The sequence below is a fragment of the Pholis gunnellus genome, assembly GCF_910591455.1.
Source record: "Pholis gunnellus genome assembly, chromosome: 11".
Taxonomy (NCBI): domain Eukaryota; kingdom Metazoa; phylum Chordata; class Actinopteri; order Perciformes; family Pholidae; genus Pholis; species Pholis gunnellus.
Window position 1 is genome coordinate 15,555,870 of NC_136538.1, and position 20,439 is coordinate 15,576,308.

Sequence of the window (20,439 nt, forward strand, 5' to 3'; positions counted from 1 at the left end):
GGCCCTGGCCCTTATCCTAGCCCCAGCCCCGGGCCGCCAGCATCAAGCTTCTGGACCAACCATAATGAAGAGTAGGCATTTTTGTCCCCAGCTTTAGCTCTAACCCCCCCCCCCCCCCGGGTGCATCTGTTCGTTCCCGCTCTTCTGGCAAAGCGGGCAGACATGGCATATTGGGATATTATTCGTATAAACAATGGGCAGACTGTTTGTTTGCATGCACTGAAGTGGTCGCAGCTGTGTAAGCACTGGGATATGCTGCACTTGGAGGGACTGGAGAGAGTGAGGGAATCCACCTGAAGGATACAGGTGGTGGAGGATGAACTGAAGTGGTCCTCAAGTCCTGCCACCACTGGCTTTGGTGAAAAGGCCAGAAGCAAAGGGGAAAATAAACATGTGCACGAGTCCAGAGAGCAACAGAGCATAGCAAAACACATGGTAATGCGGTCAGGTATCTCTTTACTGAACATTACACAAGATAATATGACCATTTCTTTCTGTTTTAGCCGAACACACTTACCAACTGTGGGCCTTTACAGCTGAAGTCAGAGCAGCCGAGTTGCCTTCATGTGGTGAACGGGGACTCAAACATGGTATGACATCATCAGAGAGGGACCTGAGACCACAGAGGAGGTGTCAGCTGCAGATGGGAGGAACACCAGGATGGATCAAACCAGCCATTCATGAGCCTCCCCTGGTGTCAGGGCTCTATGCCTGGGTACAGCAGTGAGAGACGGGCTGGGCCTCCAGCACCACACGCAGTTCTCTAATTAAGTGGAAATGTTTCCCAAGCATCACAATGAATGAAAAAAGATTTTCTCAATCTTGGAAGGAAGCGCATTTCCAAATGTACACTTCATTCTGAGTAAGATGAAAGCTGGTTAGCCTAGCTTAGCATAAAGACTGTAAACAGGTGGACACAGCTAGCCAGGCTCTGTCTGAAGGTAACAAATCCACTTTTACTAGCATCTGTAAAGCTGCACAGAAGTGCTGGATGAATTGTTAAAACCCTTCTTTGACGGGAAATAGCTCCAAAAACATTGTGGGGCTAGAGTCAAGCTAGATATCTCCCACTGTGCCCAGGCTTTGCGTTAAGCTAAATGCATCCTGAGTCTATAGTCAGTGGTGTTGATTTTATCATCTCATTCTAGGAAAGATTGCTTTTACTTTTAAATTAGGCGGAAATATATGCAAAGAGAGAGAAACACGGAGAGAGAGAGAAGGTGAGGGATGAAATACAATATTCAAACACGTAGGAGGTGAGTGAGAACAATTGTCACCGGTGAATTACCGGGTCATGTAACATGAGACTCAAACAAAGCACAATACGTCACCGCCTCGCTCTGTGGAACCCCTTGTTTCTCCTGTTGTACTGACATCATGTAGAAGTTGAATCAGTGGTGCAAAGCTGTTCTCCACCTGCATTCACACACTCGACGTATTGTGCCGAATGAGTTGTCCTTTGTTTAATTATTATTTCCCAAGGACAGAGAGATTTCCCCGTATTGCTCAATCAGGAAGAGTATTGAGATGAATAGTGAGCATTGTGCTTCTTCTCTAGGGCCAGCTCTAAGAAGTTCGACACCTCCCTGTGAAATTTTGTTTACATAGCAATTATGGGTTTTGATCCGAATGCTCATTCCAGGAGTATGACATCTCCTCATCTGACAAATTGACATGCGTTGCCTCTGTGTACACGGCACCCTTTCATCTCAGAGTTTCTTAACTCAGGGATGTCTGTCAAGGGTGTTTGGCAGCGACGCTGGAATAACAATTGCAGATACGCCAGGTACTCAAGCAGAGAAAAGCTTTATTGCACCTCTGAGATCGTGAAGGGAGATAACAGATTTTAAGGCAGCGGTATAAACAAATAAGTTCTGGGTTTCATTGCCCATTAAATGTTTTCATATAATACTTTGCTTGATGAATATTTAACCAGCTGAATCAAAGCATGGTCTGTGTTAAGTTTGCGAATGAAACACACATAAAATGTCAGCGTGAATCAGTGTTTTCTTGAATCGTAGCATGCATGCTTGTTGTTAAGATACATATTTGCTGTAGTTACATTTTTCGGCTTCAGCACAGTAGCATAAAAAAGCATGTCGGTGGAAATGCTGATTCATTCTTGTGGTATGACATGACTAAATGTTGTTGGTAGGGATGCCATTGTTTTGCCGGGCATGTTATTCTAAACCTCTCACACCCCAAGATTTGCCCTTACCGTGTAAAGGTGTGTGAATGTGTGTGTACATGTGTGGACACGAGTAAACTTGTTTGTATATGTGTAATCGCTGTGAGGTGGCATGTGGGGACATGGTTGTGTGCGTCTGTTATCGTGGATGCAGATGTTGTTGCTGTTGTTTCTCTGGAGTCCACTAAATGTACCGTAGCTGTGTGCGTGTGTGTGTGTGTGTGTGTGTGTGTGTGTGTGTGTGTGTGTGTGTGTGTGTGTGTGTGTGTGTGAGACACACACACCCTGGCCTTGCTGGAGTTAGGGCACATGCCTGTGGCCTGTGTTAGCCTGTGGTTGGTGTAATGATGACAGGCACACACACACACACGCAGATTCCAGGACCCCCACAAACATGACTTGGCCGAGCCTGCATGGTATATTGTACTGCTGACAATGCTCCCATTACTCTTAATTACTCTGAAGAATGGACACTAAATTGTTTAAATGGAGTGTGTCTCTGTATGTCTGCCTGCCTCTTTGTCAATGCATCAGTCTTCAACAGTGGAGCAAGTATTCAGATCCACTATTTCAGTAACAGTTTCAATAACACAGTGTAAAAAATACCCTATTACAAGTAGAATTCCCATATGTAACTTCGGTGATAGTTTTTAAGTATTTCTCAGCAAAATGATAAACACCATTCTCAGGTAGAATGGCTCCTGGCAGTGTTATATTATCATATATTGCAATGGTGTGTTATTATTACACATGCATTTACATGTAAACAGCTAATTTCAACTATTACTGCTATTACTGTTGGGCAGTTTAACGTGCTGTTATACAATGCATTGTATTTTATAGGCTCATTATAACTTTTCTAAAAAATCTATCTGCTATGTAACCGGTAGTAGCAGCCGCCAGATAAATGTTGTGGTGAAAAAAGTACACGGTGTCCCTCTCCAATGTACTTAAGAAGTATAAAGTAGCTTAAATAGGGAAAGCACAAGTTAAGTACAAGTACCTCCGAATTATACTTAATTAAAGCACTTGACTACGTGACATGAGTTACTTTTAAACACGTCAGATTCAACCTCGCCGTGTCTTCCTTTGACAAACTTCAAATGAATGTCTGTGGAAGTAAACAGATGAAGAGGTTATCTGGCTCGGTCAGATATCAACAGCGCCTTGTGCTCCTTTTGATCTGACATGAGAATCAAGAAGAAAGTACAGTAATTCCCTCGCCATCTTCTAATCTAAACAGGTCTAATTACAGACACCATGGTGTATTTGGGTGGATTCTTAGCCTACACATTAGAGCACAGCCGCCGCACAACAGCCAGGAAACGGGGTGTGCTGAGCAATTGGATCGAATGAGAAACCAAGATCCTTTTTTTTGTTGTTGTTGCATCACAAAAACTGAGGTGCAGCTCATTTCATGAATCCTTGTGTAGATTGTGTAAGATGAAGTAATTAGAGGCTTTAGTTTGGATAGCTAGCTATCTGCTCTGCTGCACATGAAGGCAGGGAAGTAATAGTATAATTAGAAACTAGCCAGCAACACCAAAGGGTTAGGTGGCAAACACTGGCCAGGGCACACATACTTTGTTATTACCCCCTTTGCAGTTATCATTGGATATGTCAGCATCCTGTCCTGTTTTAGTCTGATGACATAGCCCTGATGGACCATCATCTGTTTCTATAGCAGGATGTGGCCAGCTGAGGCTCCAGTAATGACTCATCAAAGTTTGTTGTAAGTATGTGTTCAGAGTGTTTGTCTGCACATATTCCAGCAACTGTGTGTAGTGAGTCTGAGAAGAATATCTGGGCCAAACATGTAAACCATCCACTCAGCCTCAACCACTGATTTGAGAATTTTGGGCTACGAGTTAAACACCATCAAGTGATTGTTCAAATAACTCTTGCTTTCCAGAAAGGGGGGGGGGGGGGGGTTGTTATATTGCGAGAAACATTTCCCACTTGTACCAGCTGAATATTTGGACTAAATTGTTTGGAGCCTGCTGCAGAAGACTTTATATTCAAGACATTTTGAGTGAAACCTCACTGAAATAATTTCCCAAAAGACATTTATTTTGTTTTTACTTTTGTTTTTTACACAGTAGATCCGAAGACTACTGCCAATAAATGATGGGCAGAAAGAAGGAGTACGGTTATCACATGATGTTTAATAAAAACAAATATATTCAAATTTTCTATTTATAACATTTTCTTATAAAAAACAATATACATAACACATTTACAAAGCATGCAGCATAGTGTTGACAGAATTTAATAGCTCAATTAAGTGCCACCTTCAGGATAATATTTACAATACAGTAATTTACTGCAATAACTGAGGCTTGAAGTTCCATAAAAAGAGAAACAAAACAGCTCTGCCATTACCGACGACTTGTATCGATCTTCCCAAGACTTCTGAAATGTCACTTCCTAACTTCCGACTCCTCATTTGTTGACGGGGAATTGGATCAGTCCGTCTTGCACTGTTGCATCCCTCTGGGTGTATCACTTTTCCAGGAATCATGTCTATCCTTCCGGGTGCTGTTTGTGTCAGCAACTTTGGCAGGAAAGAATGTCTTCGGTGTTGGGTGTCAATGCGTGTGTGTGTGTGTGTGTGTCAGCATCTCTGGTGTGTGGAAGGCTAAAAAGTGTTTGTCAGTGTCTGTGACTGATTTGCGGGTTTGCTGACTGGGGGTGTGTATGTGTGTGTGAGTGTGTATTTATGACTCTGTGTGTGTGTGCACGCTTTGGCGTCAGCGTCTCTGACAGGTGTGTAGGTTCCGGGCTGCTGTCCTGCTGACACTGTGGTCTCGCTCTCCTTTCTCTGGTCGGCAGGCCAGACCGTCGCCACAGTCACAGCGCTGGAACAGCTCCAGGCCGTGGGTGCCTTTCCTGCGGTGGCGCGTACACACCTGGCCCACCGTCAGCACGGGCTTACAGATGCGGGACCAGAAGTGTCTGGCACAGCACAGACTCTCAGAGCAGTCAGCAGATCTCAGGCAAGTATCCCCCTCCTGGCCTGGAGATAGAAGGGAGATGAAAGTATGTTACATGAAACAGACGTTACTAAAAAACAGCTTGTGCTGGGTTTCTTTTTATGTAATAAAGACGGATCATTCTTAACAGGACACTCACCTTTTGAAGTATGAGGCTGATTGCTGTGGGCAGTAGTGGGCTTCTTGGCGTGATGCTCCAGAGTGTTGTTGTGTTTCTGCCAGCCTGTGATGATGGATGCATCTGTACTGTCGATGTCATTTGCCTGGCAAACACCTAGAATGGTAAAAAGAAGAAAATTCAGTTCAGCTCTGTATTTACCACAGTCAGTAAACATCCAGACAGTGTGACTACACGCAAACTATTCCCAACTATCAGAATGTATCATCAACAAATTGTTAACATTATGAATGTCAGTAATTATTTCGGATGGGATGCCTCTGCTCACCATTGCTGCAGCGGCTTCCTGCGCAACACATGGAGTCCCGTGCGCAACGCTTCCGGCTCTTACGGCAGGGCAGACAGGCGCCGCGGGCGTCGTTGCAGAATTCATCACCTCCACAGTCTTCATCATCCGTGCAAACAACTGACTGCTAAAGGTTGATAGAAACAAAAGCAGCGTGTCATTTGATATTAAATATAAAACGTTACACAAGCGTTAACTTTCGTCCCGGCGCGCAGAACTGACTTTTACGCACGGGAAAGCGAATTACCTGCAAGGTGTCCCCGGGTAATTTGTGTGCCATGCTACCGGAGGGTGAGGTGCGCGGACTCGGACTGACGGTTTCGGCGCCTTTGCCACCCGAAGCACCGGGCAAGTTTTTGATGGCATTGGAGTTCACCAGGACTGTACCCGCGTAAACGTCCCCAAGATATCCAAACAGCGTGAGACACACAGCCAAGAAGCGATGCGCTGTCGGTAACAGCATGATTCTCCTGTTAAATACTGCGGTGTTGTCAAAACACGGAGAAAAAAAGATCCCGTCTGTTTTGCTGTGTGACAAAGTCCAAAGGGCCCTTGAATCCTGAATCACAACGTTTCCAGAGAGTTGTCGGCACGATGCTGTCGGAGCCTCCTGCCTCACAGTCCTGGGATGATCTCTTTATACATGTGGACCTGTTTGTCTTCCCGCCCCTCGCTGAGCACAACAAAGGCGGAGGGGTGGAATTTCAAAGAGAGCCCCACTGTACGGAAATGGCCATCCATTCTCCCCACACAGGACTGCGTTTCACAATGTGTGTGTGTGTAATGATAATGACCTGCAAAGTATGTATTACCATCACTAAATAAAAGAAAAGTATGTGCAGACAGGAATTTCTACAAAAAAATGTAAATAAAAAATGTTGTCATGGTCCACCAGTTTTGTTTTGTTTCAACACTGACTTAAGAGCAGGAAAACAAATGCAATAGTCTCATCGCAGTGATATAACTCCTATAATATAATATGGGTTTGTTTCCAAACAAAACATTCATGAGACAAAAAAAATCACTTATTCAGATGACGACTTTTCATTTGTTTTTCCAAAAACATTGGAGCAAACAGTTCGCCATTTATTAATTCTAGTTTATTTTAATGACTTTCTGACTAAATTAACTTAAAACAACAAGTGCATCTGCTGCAAAATATTGCAGCAGCATTTAAACGTGATTTCTCTTTATAGCTGTGACAGAAACTCAAAATGAGGGATGGTTTCTTTCTTCATGAGCTCCGTGGCGCTTCTTTATAAAAAAAAAAAGCTGTTTGGTTATACTAGTTTTCTTTGACATTCAAGTAGCATGCTACCCTTCGGCTGTGTGAAGGCAGCGATTGAAGTTCCTCGCGTCGATTAACTGGGTCTACTTCATTTGATCCTTCTGATTGCAAAGGGGGCAATTATCCTCCAAAGTGTGCTTGATTACACCAGTGGCGGACATCAATGTGTGGGATATGCAGACCATTAAGGGGTGTGAAAAGTTTACCGAATTAATGGACTTCCGTGGCGAGGCCTTTCAGGGTTGACTGGCACTTTGAGATTAAAGGCAACTCTGATCTGTCCCGCTCTCTGACCCTTCGGGCTCCTCGGCTGGAAGAAATGCGCAGCCTGAAATATTCCAAACAAGTCTTAAAAGTCCACCAACCACCATCCAAGTCAGATAATTCCACCCTTTTTATGTGCTCTTGAATTAAGTCACATTTTGCTTATTAAGCAGTGATGTTAAATTGCTTAATTCGCTCCTGGGAAGTGAAACCGCATTCTAGGACTCACTTTGTTTTTTGTTTTTTTTAGTTCCCGATATCCAGGTGCTGAAGTTCGTGATGGGAAACGAGTCCTTTAGTGTATCTATGAAGATTTCTTGGCACTTGGACGTCATCTGCTGGTCACGTAGCTTACGTTTGAGTGTGAGGATGTGTGTATGTGTGTGTGTGTGCGAGAGAGGGAGAGAGCGAGAGATGCGCCATAGACACCTGACAAACACACTGTGGCACTTTGCACGTTTGAATTGCTGTATGTCTTTTGAAGTGGAGCTTTTATCTCCACTTTACTAAATGTCAGTGCTGGTAAGGTGAGCTCCTTTGATGCACTTTGATCCCCTTTGATCTCGCAGAGGTGTCACCCTGTTGTTATGACTGAAGCCACTTCCCTGTCCCCCCCCAACAGATCTGTTGTGCGAATAACACCGCGACCAGAGAAGCTGAATCATCTGCACTTACCAGTAAGTGGATGACAATAACCCAAGCACCGATTACTAGATCTCAGGCAACTTTTAACCGGTTCACATCAGGCGGAGCTGGTTCGAGGGAGATCCGTCTTACCTGCAGCTCCCTCTCGTGGCAACGAGCAAACTGTAACATCACCACAGCACCCACTTTCAGTCACGCATCCGAGTTGTTTAAAATAACGTAAGAGACAGACAGCACTCAAAAGTATTGTTTTTTACTCTATAATTTCAAAAATCTTACAGGTGGCACTCTGCAAAATGAATTTACAGCAGAATAAACAACATAACACAAGGCAAATATCAGGTAACATTGCAGAAGGCGGTCAATATAAGACTCAAAACCAGTGGTTTGTAAAGTGATGGCATACATAAGGCGTTGTGATAAACATAACCTGCCCGTAATACAGCAAAAATACTTATGGTATACCCACAGAACTAAGATTCCTTAGCTCTCCATCGGCATCATTCAACGATTTATATCACGTAAATGTAAGTGTGTCGGTCTGTTTGGCTTCCTGGGATGAAATATGAGTTGAAGCTGTTATAGAATGAGAATTTGGATGATGATACATTACGATTAATGCCATCATGCCATCAATGATTGTCAACAGTGGTAAAGAGGAATAATGCTTTTCCAATCCGTGAAATGTTCCAAACTGCAAATCATTCTCGCTTTCTCTACATGCTCACAATTTCGTGACTGAAACAGGTGATGGATGGTCCCTCCGAGCTTTGATTCACAGTTCACTTTATATCAGGCCAGTTGTGGTCGACTTCATGAGACCATTTTAGAATGTAGAGACAAGCATGTCATTGCAGGCGTATCAGGTATGATCTATTTTCTTTCTCCATGATTTAATATAATAATGTTCCTGTGAGAGAAATCAAAAGCAGAAAGCAGGAATTGTATTTCATATGCAGTTTTGTCAGCCATCAAATGAAATTCTCTTTCCATGGTGATTAATGTATTTATTAGATATAACAAAAGGATGAGAAGCAGCCATCTAAGAGGACACACACGTTTTTTTGAGGTGTATATGTGTTCATGCAGCATCGAATAGGACTCGTGATGTAAATTTTGTATGCCATTGATTTAAGGCACTTACATTTCTTTAGATTTAATGATTTGATTTTTGGACATGAGGTGATGAGCTGGGTGAGAGATCGTGGAGCTAGTGGTCAAAGTTGTGAGTTTTAAAACAATATAATCTGCCCATCATTCTTTCTTCTTTGTTTTTAGGAGACATTTTTTTAAATATCCGTAAGATGAAGTTAAGTCAACGTGAATCTGGTCTTTCGCCTCTCAAGGTGAGGATTGTTAATTTATATGGATGAACTCAACCTGTTTAAAAACCTCGAGAATACCTCTTAGCACAATGTAACATGGTGTCAAGTGATTTCAAACAAATCTTCACTCAAGTTTACAAATTGACACAACGTCTCCAATTTTCTAAAGAGGGAAGTCAAGTACGTCACAAAGGAATCGAGCACAAAAAAACACTTTACAAAACAAAAGCCAGTACTGTCATTTCACCATCGCTTACTATAATTTATCAACAGCACCAAATACATTGAAACCATGTTCACAGTTATGTCAGAACTATACAGGGGCAAACTGAGGACGAGGCATTTGGGTGATTTAAAAACAAAATTAAGAAGTATGTTGGTAGAGAAGCATTCATATGAGTGATTAAAAGCATATTAAATAACAAAAAAAAGAGTGTAACTTCATCCAATGAAGCTTAAAATTAGCTGTAACTGCTAATTTATTGTTCAGTTAATGGTCTTAAGTGCATAATGACACATTGCTTCATGGAAATACCAGCTACTATTTAATGTGTGTTGGTGTGTTTCATTAAATATTGAGCAGGGCACTTTTAAGTGTCTCTTTCCACTGAATGCACAGTGTTTGTGCTTTTCAAGGTTAATCTCATAGAAAGTATTTAATTTTGCTGTGGTCCTGTGTGTGTGAATGTAAATTCAAATACAAGGTCCCGAGCATTCTGTATGCCACGCGGATGTTAAATTAGAAGATAATCAGAGACATTCAGGTTAGTCTTGAGCACTTGATACCAGTTTTACTTGCAAACTGTGGTGTGTAGACCTCTGGAAAGTATCGGAGATTGCAGCAAGCAGCTGCGCGTCAGAAACCAGGGAGCAACTGCAGTGACATCTTAAACCCTCCACACATTTCATCAAATATTGCGGAGAAACAAACACAAAAAAAAAAAAGATAACAATCATCGGCCTCCTCTCTTTTTGAGCAGTCCACATTTTTCACACTCTTATTTATCCTAGAACCAAAACCTAGACAAACTATCGAGCATTCATCCACCCGCTAGACATCTTTCCCCGTTTCAAAGGGAAAACCTGGCTCCATTATCAGCCTTTGTTGTGTGTATATGTGTGTATCCCTGCACTTTCTTTGCCTTTAGAGCCGAGTGTAAGACAACACTGAAGAAGTGCCATAATAAATGCTTGTTCCAGAGCCACAGTGAAATAAAGGCATATCGGTGACCCAGAGGGTTTGCCATCCATCCGTTTATCTTCTTTTCCATATCCTCTCTTTCTTTTTAAAGCAGTTTTCTTTTTTTTTTTACAACACAACCATGTCCTCAAGACGGCCTCCAAGCCAACAAAAGAAGAGTTTCTTTTGGTTTTAAGTCGAGAGGAGGACTTCAAAAGTCAACGTCCCAGCCGGAGTTGTCATCAGGAGGCGGGTCCTCGTTGTCCTCTGGGAAGCTGTCAAAGTTACTTGTGTCAACAGCTGATGTGACCTGGTGGAAAGACAGAAGAATTGTTCACAGAACGACTAAAGAAGCAGAAAAAATATGTATTTTGAATGTGAGATTAATTACAAAAGAGCAACTAGAAAGAAAATGATGAGGAGTATCAGTGGTGTGCACTTACATTAGGGACGATAGGAGGAGTCAATGTCCCCTTCTTCAAGCCCTCCCAGTTAAAGCCCTCAAACCATCTAAAGGAAAAACAGCATTGCTTCTTAATTCCATGTGTTACTACACAGTTATACTGGGAGAAATGATTAAATAAGATGATTATAATAATTTAAAGACAGGCTTACTTGTGCTTTTGAATGTCTTTGACACCATTTTTCAAGTTTCCCAGTCGTTCAGAAGGATTATCCCTGCAATGGAAAAAAAAAAAAGAAAAACATATGATGATTCAGCACACAGACCACTTAAGTGAATTACGCTGAGCTTCAACTATAGCCGGAAGCGCCGGCACTCACCTGCATAGCTTTTTAATTAGGTTGGCAGCATTTTTGGTAATTTTCTTTGGAAATTCGATCATGTCGATGCCTCTCAAGATGATGTTGTAGGTTTTCATAGGATCAGGGCCAGAGAATGGAGGGCTACATAACAGAGGCAAAGATTGTTGTCTTCTTAATAGTATTTCATTCATTGTATTTGGTGGCATCTAGTGGTGAGGTTGCAGATTGTAAACTGAATACCCCTCTACTCCCCCCTCCCTTTACAAACGTGTTGGAGAACTATGATGGCTTTCAGGTACTCCCCTCTCTAGAGCCAGTGTTTGGTTTGTCAGCTCTGGGCTACTGTAGAAACACGACTGACTGAGTGAAGAGGACCTGCTCGCTATGTAGATGTAAACGGCTCATTCTGAGCTACAGAAAACACGACGATTCTTAGTTTCACGAGATTATACACTAATGAAAACATCGTTATCAACACCATTTTATTTCTACCAACAAATCCCCCTAAATTCCACACACTGTTTCTTTAAGATATGAGTTTTATGGGCATGCCCGGGCTTGTGTGTACCTGCCAGTTAAGAGCTCAAACATGAGGATTCCTAGAGACCAGTAGTCGGCTGAGATGTCATGGCCCTTGTTCAGAATGATCTCTGGTGCTACATACTCCGGCGTCCCACAGAAGGTCCACGTTTTCTTTCCAAATCCGATCTTCTTGGCGAAGCCAAAGTCGACCTAAGAAGAAGAAAGGTTTTCTTTTCCGTCAGTCAGATGAAGTTCAACAGGAATATGAATTCATGTCGTAACAATGTCTTCCTAATTTGTATCAGATCATGTACATTCTTGTGTCTAATTAATGGCAAAGTTGGAAATGGTGTAATCATTTCAGTGTTGCAGTTTTCACTTGATGCTTTGACATGATGGATAGAAAGAGTTGAGCAGCTGCTTGCTGCTCTGCCAAAAGCAACAAACTGGTTTCTCCAGCAGGAGAGGAGTGGCGGAACCCCAAAAAACACAGAACTCGACTAATCCTCAATTATACTTTTCTTTATAGTTTAATTATACTTTTCTTTGCTGCCAACACGAGGCAAGTGTACAAGTTTCATTTGCTAATCCATGGTAACATTATAGGAAGATGATATTTCTCTCACAAAAGACACAGAAAAGGCAATTTCTTTGGGTCGTAATCCCTTAATGGTCTCTTACCAGTTTGGCATATCCCCTGTGGTCCAAAATAAGGTTCTCTGGTTTGAGGTCTCTGTAGATGATTCCTTTGGAATGCAGGTAGGCGAAGGCCTCCACCACACAAGCCGTGTAAAACCTGGTGGTTGAGTCCTCAAATGAACCCCTGGCAACACAGCAGGACAACAGATACTTGAGGTTTCAGGACTATTACTGTCACTGAAACTCCATTCATGTCGCTGTACTTACAGGTTAGCATCACTCACACGAACGGAAACACGACACAGCTGAAACAATTCACTCGTATCTGAGCTGGTGAAAAAGAAGCTTACCGGTCTCGAAGAATGGTCCACAACTCTCCTCCTAAACAAGCCTCCATCAGCATGTAGAGGTACTTGCTGTCCTTGAATGTTCTATAGAGTCTGAAAACACATAAGCCAATGTTACCGAAAACAGCTTTTAAATACAAAAGCTGTGAATATCTAGTCGGATAAGTGCAATTAATTAATATTCCAAAATTAAACTCTTACAAAATGATTGCTGACACTAGTATGCGCACAGTACATCTAAATAAAAAATCTGTATGAATGCTTTTGAATGTAATTATTTTATTAACACAAATGCAACCTCCAGTCAAATGCCTCAGGTACCCATCTTTATATGGCCAGAAATAGAGCCGTTTTGTTGATACTACTATACCTTTAGATACCTTTCACTGTATAATGTAGAGTAAAAACAACTCTCATGTGCCTTCTTATTTTCTTTCAGGGTCACAAGAGATTCAAGCATCTGCCAGCATACGCAGAGAAGACAACACATGAGCATCACATGAGCATCACAATTAAGACACACAAGCACTCAAAGAATCAGGTCCTCTGAGGCAAAAAAAAAGCACTGATTCTTGTGACATGAATGGAGAAAAAAAACCAGTCAATGAAGCTGCTCAGGGGGTGTACCTAACAATGAAGTCAGAGTGGGCCTCCTGCATGATGAGTTTCTCTGAACGGATGTGCTCCTGCTGTCTTGTGTCGACAATGTGCCGCTTCTTCAGGATCTTCATGGCGAAGGTTTTGTTCTCGTCGCTCTTGAGCTGAACCTGCAGTGAGGAAAAGAAAGACATTGAAACACAAAGATGGGGCCGCACATTAACCCGCGCAGCTTGCTCGGGCGACTTGCGAAGATGTTCCTGTCAATGTGCAGCGCTCCCCCACCAGCTCAACGCGGCCGAATCCACCGACTCCCAGAGTGTCGATGATGTTGAAGTCAGCTAGGTTGAGGTTGAAGAAAAACGCATTCTCCGCTTCATATCTGTGGTGCCGAGAAAAGACGGGGGAAAAAAGACAGAATAGGAAAAGGATTAGAGATGAGCTGAAGGATGAAAGAAGAGATAATCCACTTTCAACAACCTGAGACAAAATATCCGTGTGCTCATTTGTTTGCAAATCTTAGAGGGCTTAACTCAGAGTAATCTAACAAGGATGTTATTGAGGATGTGGATTGTATCAATGGGAACAGGATGTGTTTGAGTTTAGTCCTCTGGTAAACCACTTTGACCTCTCTTTGAACACATACAGTCCCCTGGCTTGATAGAAAAACAAAAACAAAGATGGGACGTCCGCCACACAAGCTCACTACTCATCTGGCTCTGAAGACATGCGCCGGCTCTGCCACCGAATACCCCAACATGGCACTACAGACCTGCTCATGTCAGGAGAAAAAGATTGCTTCCTCGTGTGATGCAGACAGAGTTTCATCAGCTCAGTCTCTGGATCAGTGGGCTTACGACAGTTCTGAGCCCGGACAGCCTTTTCTGGGTCAGTCAGAACAGACTATCGCCCTCAACATCAGACCTTTTCTTAACCAAAAGCCACACAGCCGTATTCCACTGGTGGACATTTACCAAAAAATACCCCTACAAGGAATAATTGTTTAGATAAAACAGAAGTCTTCCTCCATGTTGCGGCAGGGATTAAGTTTATTTACATAAAAGTTAAACAATGATTCAGTTCTGGGTTCGAATTTGATAAAAAAAAAAAAATGGCAAATGAGACATGTACTCTGAGCTCATGTGGCCATTTGAGATGTGGAAAGAGGATTTTACTCCACCAGATCCACCAGATACATCGGTTACACTGCAAGCCAGGACAACAAAACCTTTTTCCCTAAGCTGCATACCAGCGGGCACCGTGAGGGCATGTGTTGGCAGGTCACTGAGCCACGATGTTTCTCAGAAACACATCGGGTTTCTAGGACAGTCACTGTTTATTTGTGTTTAAATAGGCACTACAACTTAAAATTTGGAGGTGATCCTTTCATCTTTTCCTCCCCTCCCATCACCTGGAAGCAGGCCCAGAAAACACGTCAAATCCGCAAATATGCTCTGCTTAACAAAAGGATGGAGAGATGCAACCGAGGGTATACGCATTCCTGCGTGTGGAACAGGATTATTAATGAGATCGTGATGCATGACACGTGCGCATACATGGACTTACGAGCGCCCATAATGAGGGAGGTCTCATAAATTCTGTCTCGATATAAATTGGTCAGGAATGAGGGGATCATTTTACATCATGCAGGCCATTAAAAAGGTTTTAAAGTAATAGTAGGATCTGGCCAACAGATGGCAGCATTGCTCCATAAGGAGCTTCAAGGTAAATACTCACTCTATTCTGTGCTATGGATGAACTCTTCTTTAAGTGAATACAATGTGACAACCTTGAAACCAGCTGGTGAAGTTATCAGAGCATTGCAATGAATGGGAATGTTTAATAGTTTTGTTAGAGGAAAAACATTTCCCTTAGCTCAATGTCTCAGCCGAGGACACGTAGGCTCTCTGGTAGTCGATGTATTGTGGAGAATATTTACAAAATTGGCAACACAAACACTCGCATAGATTTTTTTCAGAACCTCACTCGTCTATGTCCATGGCTGAAGGTCTGTGGAATATGATACTGGCGAGTAGATCCAGTGTGACTGAGACCATACAGAAATAGATGTTACCATGACCGTGTAAAACTAACACAGAACTCAGCTGCATCCTACAATAATGTAATTTTATGTAGTATGTTTTTTTTGTATATTTGAATTATTATTCTAGTATTCCTAACAACATCAGGCAAAGTAACTGCAAATGAAAACTAGCCTTTCAGCTAACTCGTGTACATTTACATTTGTATGAATTAATGCACATTGTCCCTTTTCGAAGACAATAGAATTGAACCCTAGTACGTTACATATAGGCCTTTGTGTATTCTGAGGTGCCTTACATGAAGTTGGACTGTAACTTATTACTGTTTAGTAGAAAATCTGTTACTAGCACTACAATACAAAGTGTTCCTATGCAGGTCAATAGCGCCCCAGTGGGTGATGATCTGTATCAGTGAACGGATGAGATCATAAAAATGATGCAATCCCCATGTGTCTAAGTGTGTGAGAGTGTGTATGTGTGTGTCTGTGTGTGTGTGTGTGTGTGTGTGTGTGTGTGTGTGTGTGTGTGTGTGCTATTATCCTCATTTCCTTCGCTGTAGCCTGACTCAAGGGAGAGGAAAGAGGAGAAGACAGCATCTCTGACCTTAAAGCTGACTCTCATTAAATGTCACTTTTATTTACCAGTAATTCTCGCTTATTGAACTGCTACACCTGCTCAACAGACACTGGACGTGGTGAGTCATACTGGGTTCGTATTTTCTCATCAATCTTCATCATGCTGGACGGGCCATGATTAGCAGTGAGTGGAAAGCAAAGTATTTATACTAAATACAGGACATTCTGCAAGTTTCATAAACTTAGATTTGAGACATTTCATTGACAGTTTGAAAGGAAAACAAGATAAAGTTCATCACAAAATAATGGAAAACAAAAGCAGCTGTTGACCTATCAGAGGATAGTTTAAATTTCTTTTTGAATTTGAGAACCAGGAAACAGAAGTTTGCAGGAATGAAATGCAACAATATCCCTGAACAGATTCAAACCAGGGCTGTTGCAGTTTGAGGTCAGAGGAGCTGTAACCCACGGCCCAATGTTTTAAAGACTTTTGCAATTGTATTCAAGATAGGGGAATTTAGATAAGATAACGTAATCTTTTTTCTCTCATCTACAAACTCTCATCTTGCCTTCCACTAAACTATACTTAAATCTGTGCTTTATGCATGGCGAAATGTAAAACATTTCAACAGTGACTGATGTGTTGGCTCTACTTTCTGTAGCGTGGGGCTCCTCTCCTGCAGAGAGAAGCAGCGACCTGATCAAAAGCAACGTGCACATATAGCACAGCAGCGAGGTAGTCTTTGAAGAAAAGACCTGTCAACCTCACAGAGAGCAGCTGTAGTAGTTTGCTGTATAGTATAGAATACTGCTGCATGGTGCTCATCCGCTGTGACCAATTAGAGATAGTTTCCATCACTGTGGGATCCTGAGTCAGGCTTTCCTCACCAAGAAACAAATGTGCTCTGTCGGGCGGGGAGCGCCAGCGAGAGACGACACACACACACACACACAGCAGGGAAAGATACCTTAATCAGGGTGGAAATGTCTTTCATGTGTCGGGAGCAGAGGGAGAGTGGCTTTTTCTTTTTTAGATAAACTTCTGTAGCAAATAGGGTTGATTACAAGGTTACAAATGGCCATGATGTGTTGCTCATTTGCATGAAATCAGTCTTAAATCAGCTTCCCTACAGGCCTAGGGGGGGATGGGGTATGCACACCGCAGGTCTCCTTCTAGCACACATATTTGCTGGAAATCATCAGTGGTAGTGAGCCATAAGGGGGACCTGGCCGGGGCTGAATGCCACAGGCAAAAACCAAACCCCTACCATTATACCAGCCCCCCATTGTCTCTCTCTTTTTTTTTAAGTGCCTCTGTCCAACACAGTGCTATGTTCCGCTCTCTGCTGACTAAATTCCACTGACTCGCAAAAGATGACTGACACACTCGGCAGTCAGCTAGAAATCCAAAGCGTCGGACAGAAGTCTGACCTGCTTTGTCCCCCGTGTTGTTCTCTCCTCCCTTAGTCCCTCCATCTACGTCTCTCTCTCTTCCTCTCCGGGGCGATAAGCTGTTCCTTCTCTCTCGCTCTCTGTAATCTGTCATTACCGGCTTCTTGTTTCTCCTCACCTTGGCTCACGGCGTAGCACCGGGTGAGCGAGGTATCAGATTATGCCAATATGTAGCTGCGTGTACCCCAAGATGCCCACCTCATTGCCAAGGTGCCTTCTATAGTGCTATTCTCTTGTTTCCATAGCAACGATAAATAGAGTACATTATCAATTCCTCCAGAAATAGAGGCGAAGGTCATAGCCTCTGCTTTCTGGCCTGCCACATGGGTATTGTCTTGTTATGTAAGACACAATACATTAACAGTTGGCCTTGAGCATGTTTCTTTATAAAGTGTTGCCGCCGGTGGGCAGCCACTATGTGGTTTATTGAATCTAAAAATGACTCAAGCAAGCCCAAAGTAAAAAGATATATTTGCATAGTGGGTATTTTAATGAATTAGTGCATACCAATAAATTATAACATGTCTTACTTGGCTTTGGCATCAGCATCCTCATGGCCTTTACTGGACTCATCCTCCAAACCTCCAATCAGGTGCTTGAATGAACTGAAACACAGACAGCAAATGTTAAAACGGCAAACTTTTAGGATTTGTTTTGCAGTTTGCACACTACAGGCGATCCGTATAAGTAGCTGGTGCTGTCATTAAAAACACTGCCAGTTACTATTAAATATTCATCAGTCTGAATTTACTGCGGAAGAGATGAGAAGACGGAGCAACCTCGAAGAGGTGTTAAATAGTGTGATAGCAGACGTGGGATGAGTGGGTGAGGCAAAAGAAAGTCAAAGAAATGTTTTAATGAATGAATTATGGAATAGAAAACATACCCTGCTGGGGGATTAAAAGAAAAAAGTCATCGGGTATTATGACCAATATTATAATACCGAAAGAACAATATGTTCTGTTCTTTACGTGTTCTTTTCAGGCGACAATAATACAATTACAATCGTGAATGAAACAATTTTCTCACTGGATATACCAGAAGAAAGTGTATTATTATTAGCATGACTACAGAGGATACAAACATTAAAGAAAGTTTACGATTAGAGGTTGACTGCAGAATAACAAGCTACATAATAGGCTAATTTGCTGAAATAAAATCCTCCGAAGTTGCGCTTCTGGGGAGATCTTGTACATGAAAAATAATAACTACGCTTGGGCTCATTTCTATCTGAAGTATGGCTGCCTAGGAGAACAAATAACGAAGATAGTTTTCATGCAAGGCTCATCAAGCTGTCAGCCAGACGATGTAATACATCTGGTGTTTTCTCCTGTTGAGACTGTAATGCCTGTAAGCTGGGACTGCTTCCACGCTGAGCTTTTCCTTAAAGTGTTTGTCTGCTTACAGTCTCTATTGCAGGAGTGAATCGGCGACTCCCTGCCTTTTGTTTTCATTCCCCATCTCTTTCCAACTGTCTCCATCTCCTCCGTTTTCTCCCGCAATTATCCTCATCTTACCTCTAAAGCTGCACCGTTTCGTTCTGATGCTTCACACATGCACGGACATAAAGAAAACGAATACATGCACACAGAAGGTTTAAATACTATAACTTGGAATCTGCACCAAAAGTGTCTTGGCTGGGAGACACAAACACACACACAATGAGCTAGTTCTGGGGGCAGTGAGGGTATTAGCTGCTCGTATGACAGGCGGAGTGAACGGCAGTGATAATCACCTGTGCCAGATGACTCACTCGCTCACTATACCCTCTGTCAGCCCTGAGGATGCCGTGTTCCCTGAGGCTAGAGGGAGGCCCTGGGTAAACTGATACCATCTCCTCCCTGCGCCCAATCCATCTGTCTCTCTATTCTCACCACAGGACTTAATCCTTAGATAGTGACCGGAGATACACTTCTGAGGATCTACATTTTTAAGTCTAAAAACATGATAAGCATTGTGTTAAAATGTCACACCATGCCACTGCAATGCAACGCTAAAAATTCTTTGCTGAAGTTGATTTGGGATTTAACACACATGTCTTCTTGGTATTACTTGAAAAGTAAATCTAATAATGTTATCTGTTTGCATGATTAGAAAACTTGCATGAGATAAATTTACATGAGAATTCGGTGAGTCCTGAACATAGAAGCTGGTGATGATGTGATTGCCTGTTAGGACAAACAAGACACTGGAGGTGAAGCTAAGGGGAAGCATGATCCTGGAAAATGCACAATTCCTGTCTCACATCACGTTTATTTCATTTGTAGAAATGTAATGTATTAGATCATGGAGGATAAATTGGACATTTACACGAGAGCTTGATGCTTTTTGAGTTTGAAAATTGAAAGTAATGACAACTAAATGTGTTCGATGTTCATCCATAAGGTGCAGAAGTGGGTTCATGTGGATGTCTCAGTAAAAGGTACCACCGAGAAATCATGATGAGCAAAGCAGAGTTTGTGGGCTTGTTTTGCACGGCTGCTCATGGCAGACCACTTTAATGCTGATGAAACAAGAGGATCAATAATGTATAACAGTCATTATGTTTCTAGAGGGAAAACTTTATTGATACTCACTCTCTGTCGATGACTAGACAGGTGACTGCCTCTGCTGCGATGACGTTGGCTGTCCTGATGTCCTCCCTGAACAAAAAGAACATACAACACAATCAGGCACAGAATTGGCACATTTGATCTAATAACCGTGCGGCTGTTATTAAATCACAGCTCTGTTTTATCAGAGCTGCGATGATGGAAACAGTCGAAACGTAACACCTGCATTTCAATTATGGGTTATTCAACTCCATTCGCTCCATAAAGGCACATAATGAAAGCATTACTGTCAACGGGCAACACACATCGCTGCATGATTGGCATTACTCTTTATTATATTTGACATCAAGTTCGTCTTCCTCTGATGACGATGCTTCTTCAGAGGAGTCGCCCAAACCGCACGAGTCCTCAGAGTCTGTATCCCAAGAATCCATCCTTCACTGTGAAAGACTTTCTGCACACGGAGTCCCGAAAGGGATGAGCTCTAACTCTGAACCAGCGCACTGCTCGGGGCAGCCCTCCGACAAAAGACACGTCTGTCGTACTTGTACATTAATCTCCAATCCAATTGTAGTGTTACCCACTTTACCGCAGACAAAAA

General features: G+C 42.5%; 2 protein-coding genes across 4 annotated transcripts in view; both read right to left on the reverse strand.

Moving 5' to 3' along the window:
* Window positions 1-4,938: 4,938 nt before the first annotated feature.
* On the reverse strand, window positions 4,939-6,108 carry dkk1b (dickkopf WNT signaling pathway inhibitor 1b; the record flags this gene model as incomplete). The annotated part of the gene is made up of 4 exons (XM_079168445.1): window positions 4,939-5,204; window positions 5,321-5,455; window positions 5,628-5,772; window positions 5,893-6,108. 4 exons carry the CDS (start codon window positions 6,106-6,108, stop codon window positions 4,939-4,941), a joined length of 762 nt encoding a protein of 253 aa, XP_079024571.1.
* A 2,125-nt stretch (window positions 6,109-8,233) lies between these two features.
* Window positions 8,234-20,439, reverse strand: part of LOC306703192 (cGMP-dependent protein kinase 1) — a gene marked incomplete at its 5' end in the record, with an annotated part of 81,900 nt that continues 69,694 nt past the window's right edge. For 2 of the 3 annotated variants that reach the window (XM_079169067.1, XM_079169065.1), the window contains 11 exons: window positions 8,234-10,657; window positions 10,791-10,857; window positions 10,963-11,025; window positions 11,131-11,253; window positions 11,681-11,844; window positions 12,316-12,457; window positions 12,624-12,713; window positions 13,248-13,387; window positions 13,503-13,599; window positions 17,817-17,891; window positions 19,863-19,928. In XM_079169067.1, the coding sequence (XP_079025193.1) occupies window positions 10,559-10,657; window positions 10,791-10,857; window positions 10,963-11,025; window positions 11,131-11,253; window positions 11,681-11,844; window positions 12,316-12,457; window positions 12,624-12,713; window positions 13,248-13,387; window positions 13,503-13,599; window positions 17,817-17,891; window positions 19,863-19,928 (1,126 nt within the window). In that variant the 3' untranslated portion in view covers window positions 8,234-10,558. Of the gene's footprint in view, window positions 10,658-10,790; window positions 10,858-10,962; window positions 11,026-11,130; window positions 11,254-11,680; window positions 11,845-12,315; window positions 12,458-12,623; window positions 12,714-13,247; window positions 13,388-13,463; window positions 13,600-17,816; window positions 17,892-19,862; window positions 19,929-20,439 lie in introns of all 3 variants that reach the window. The other variant, XM_079169066.1, reaches the window with a different exon arrangement.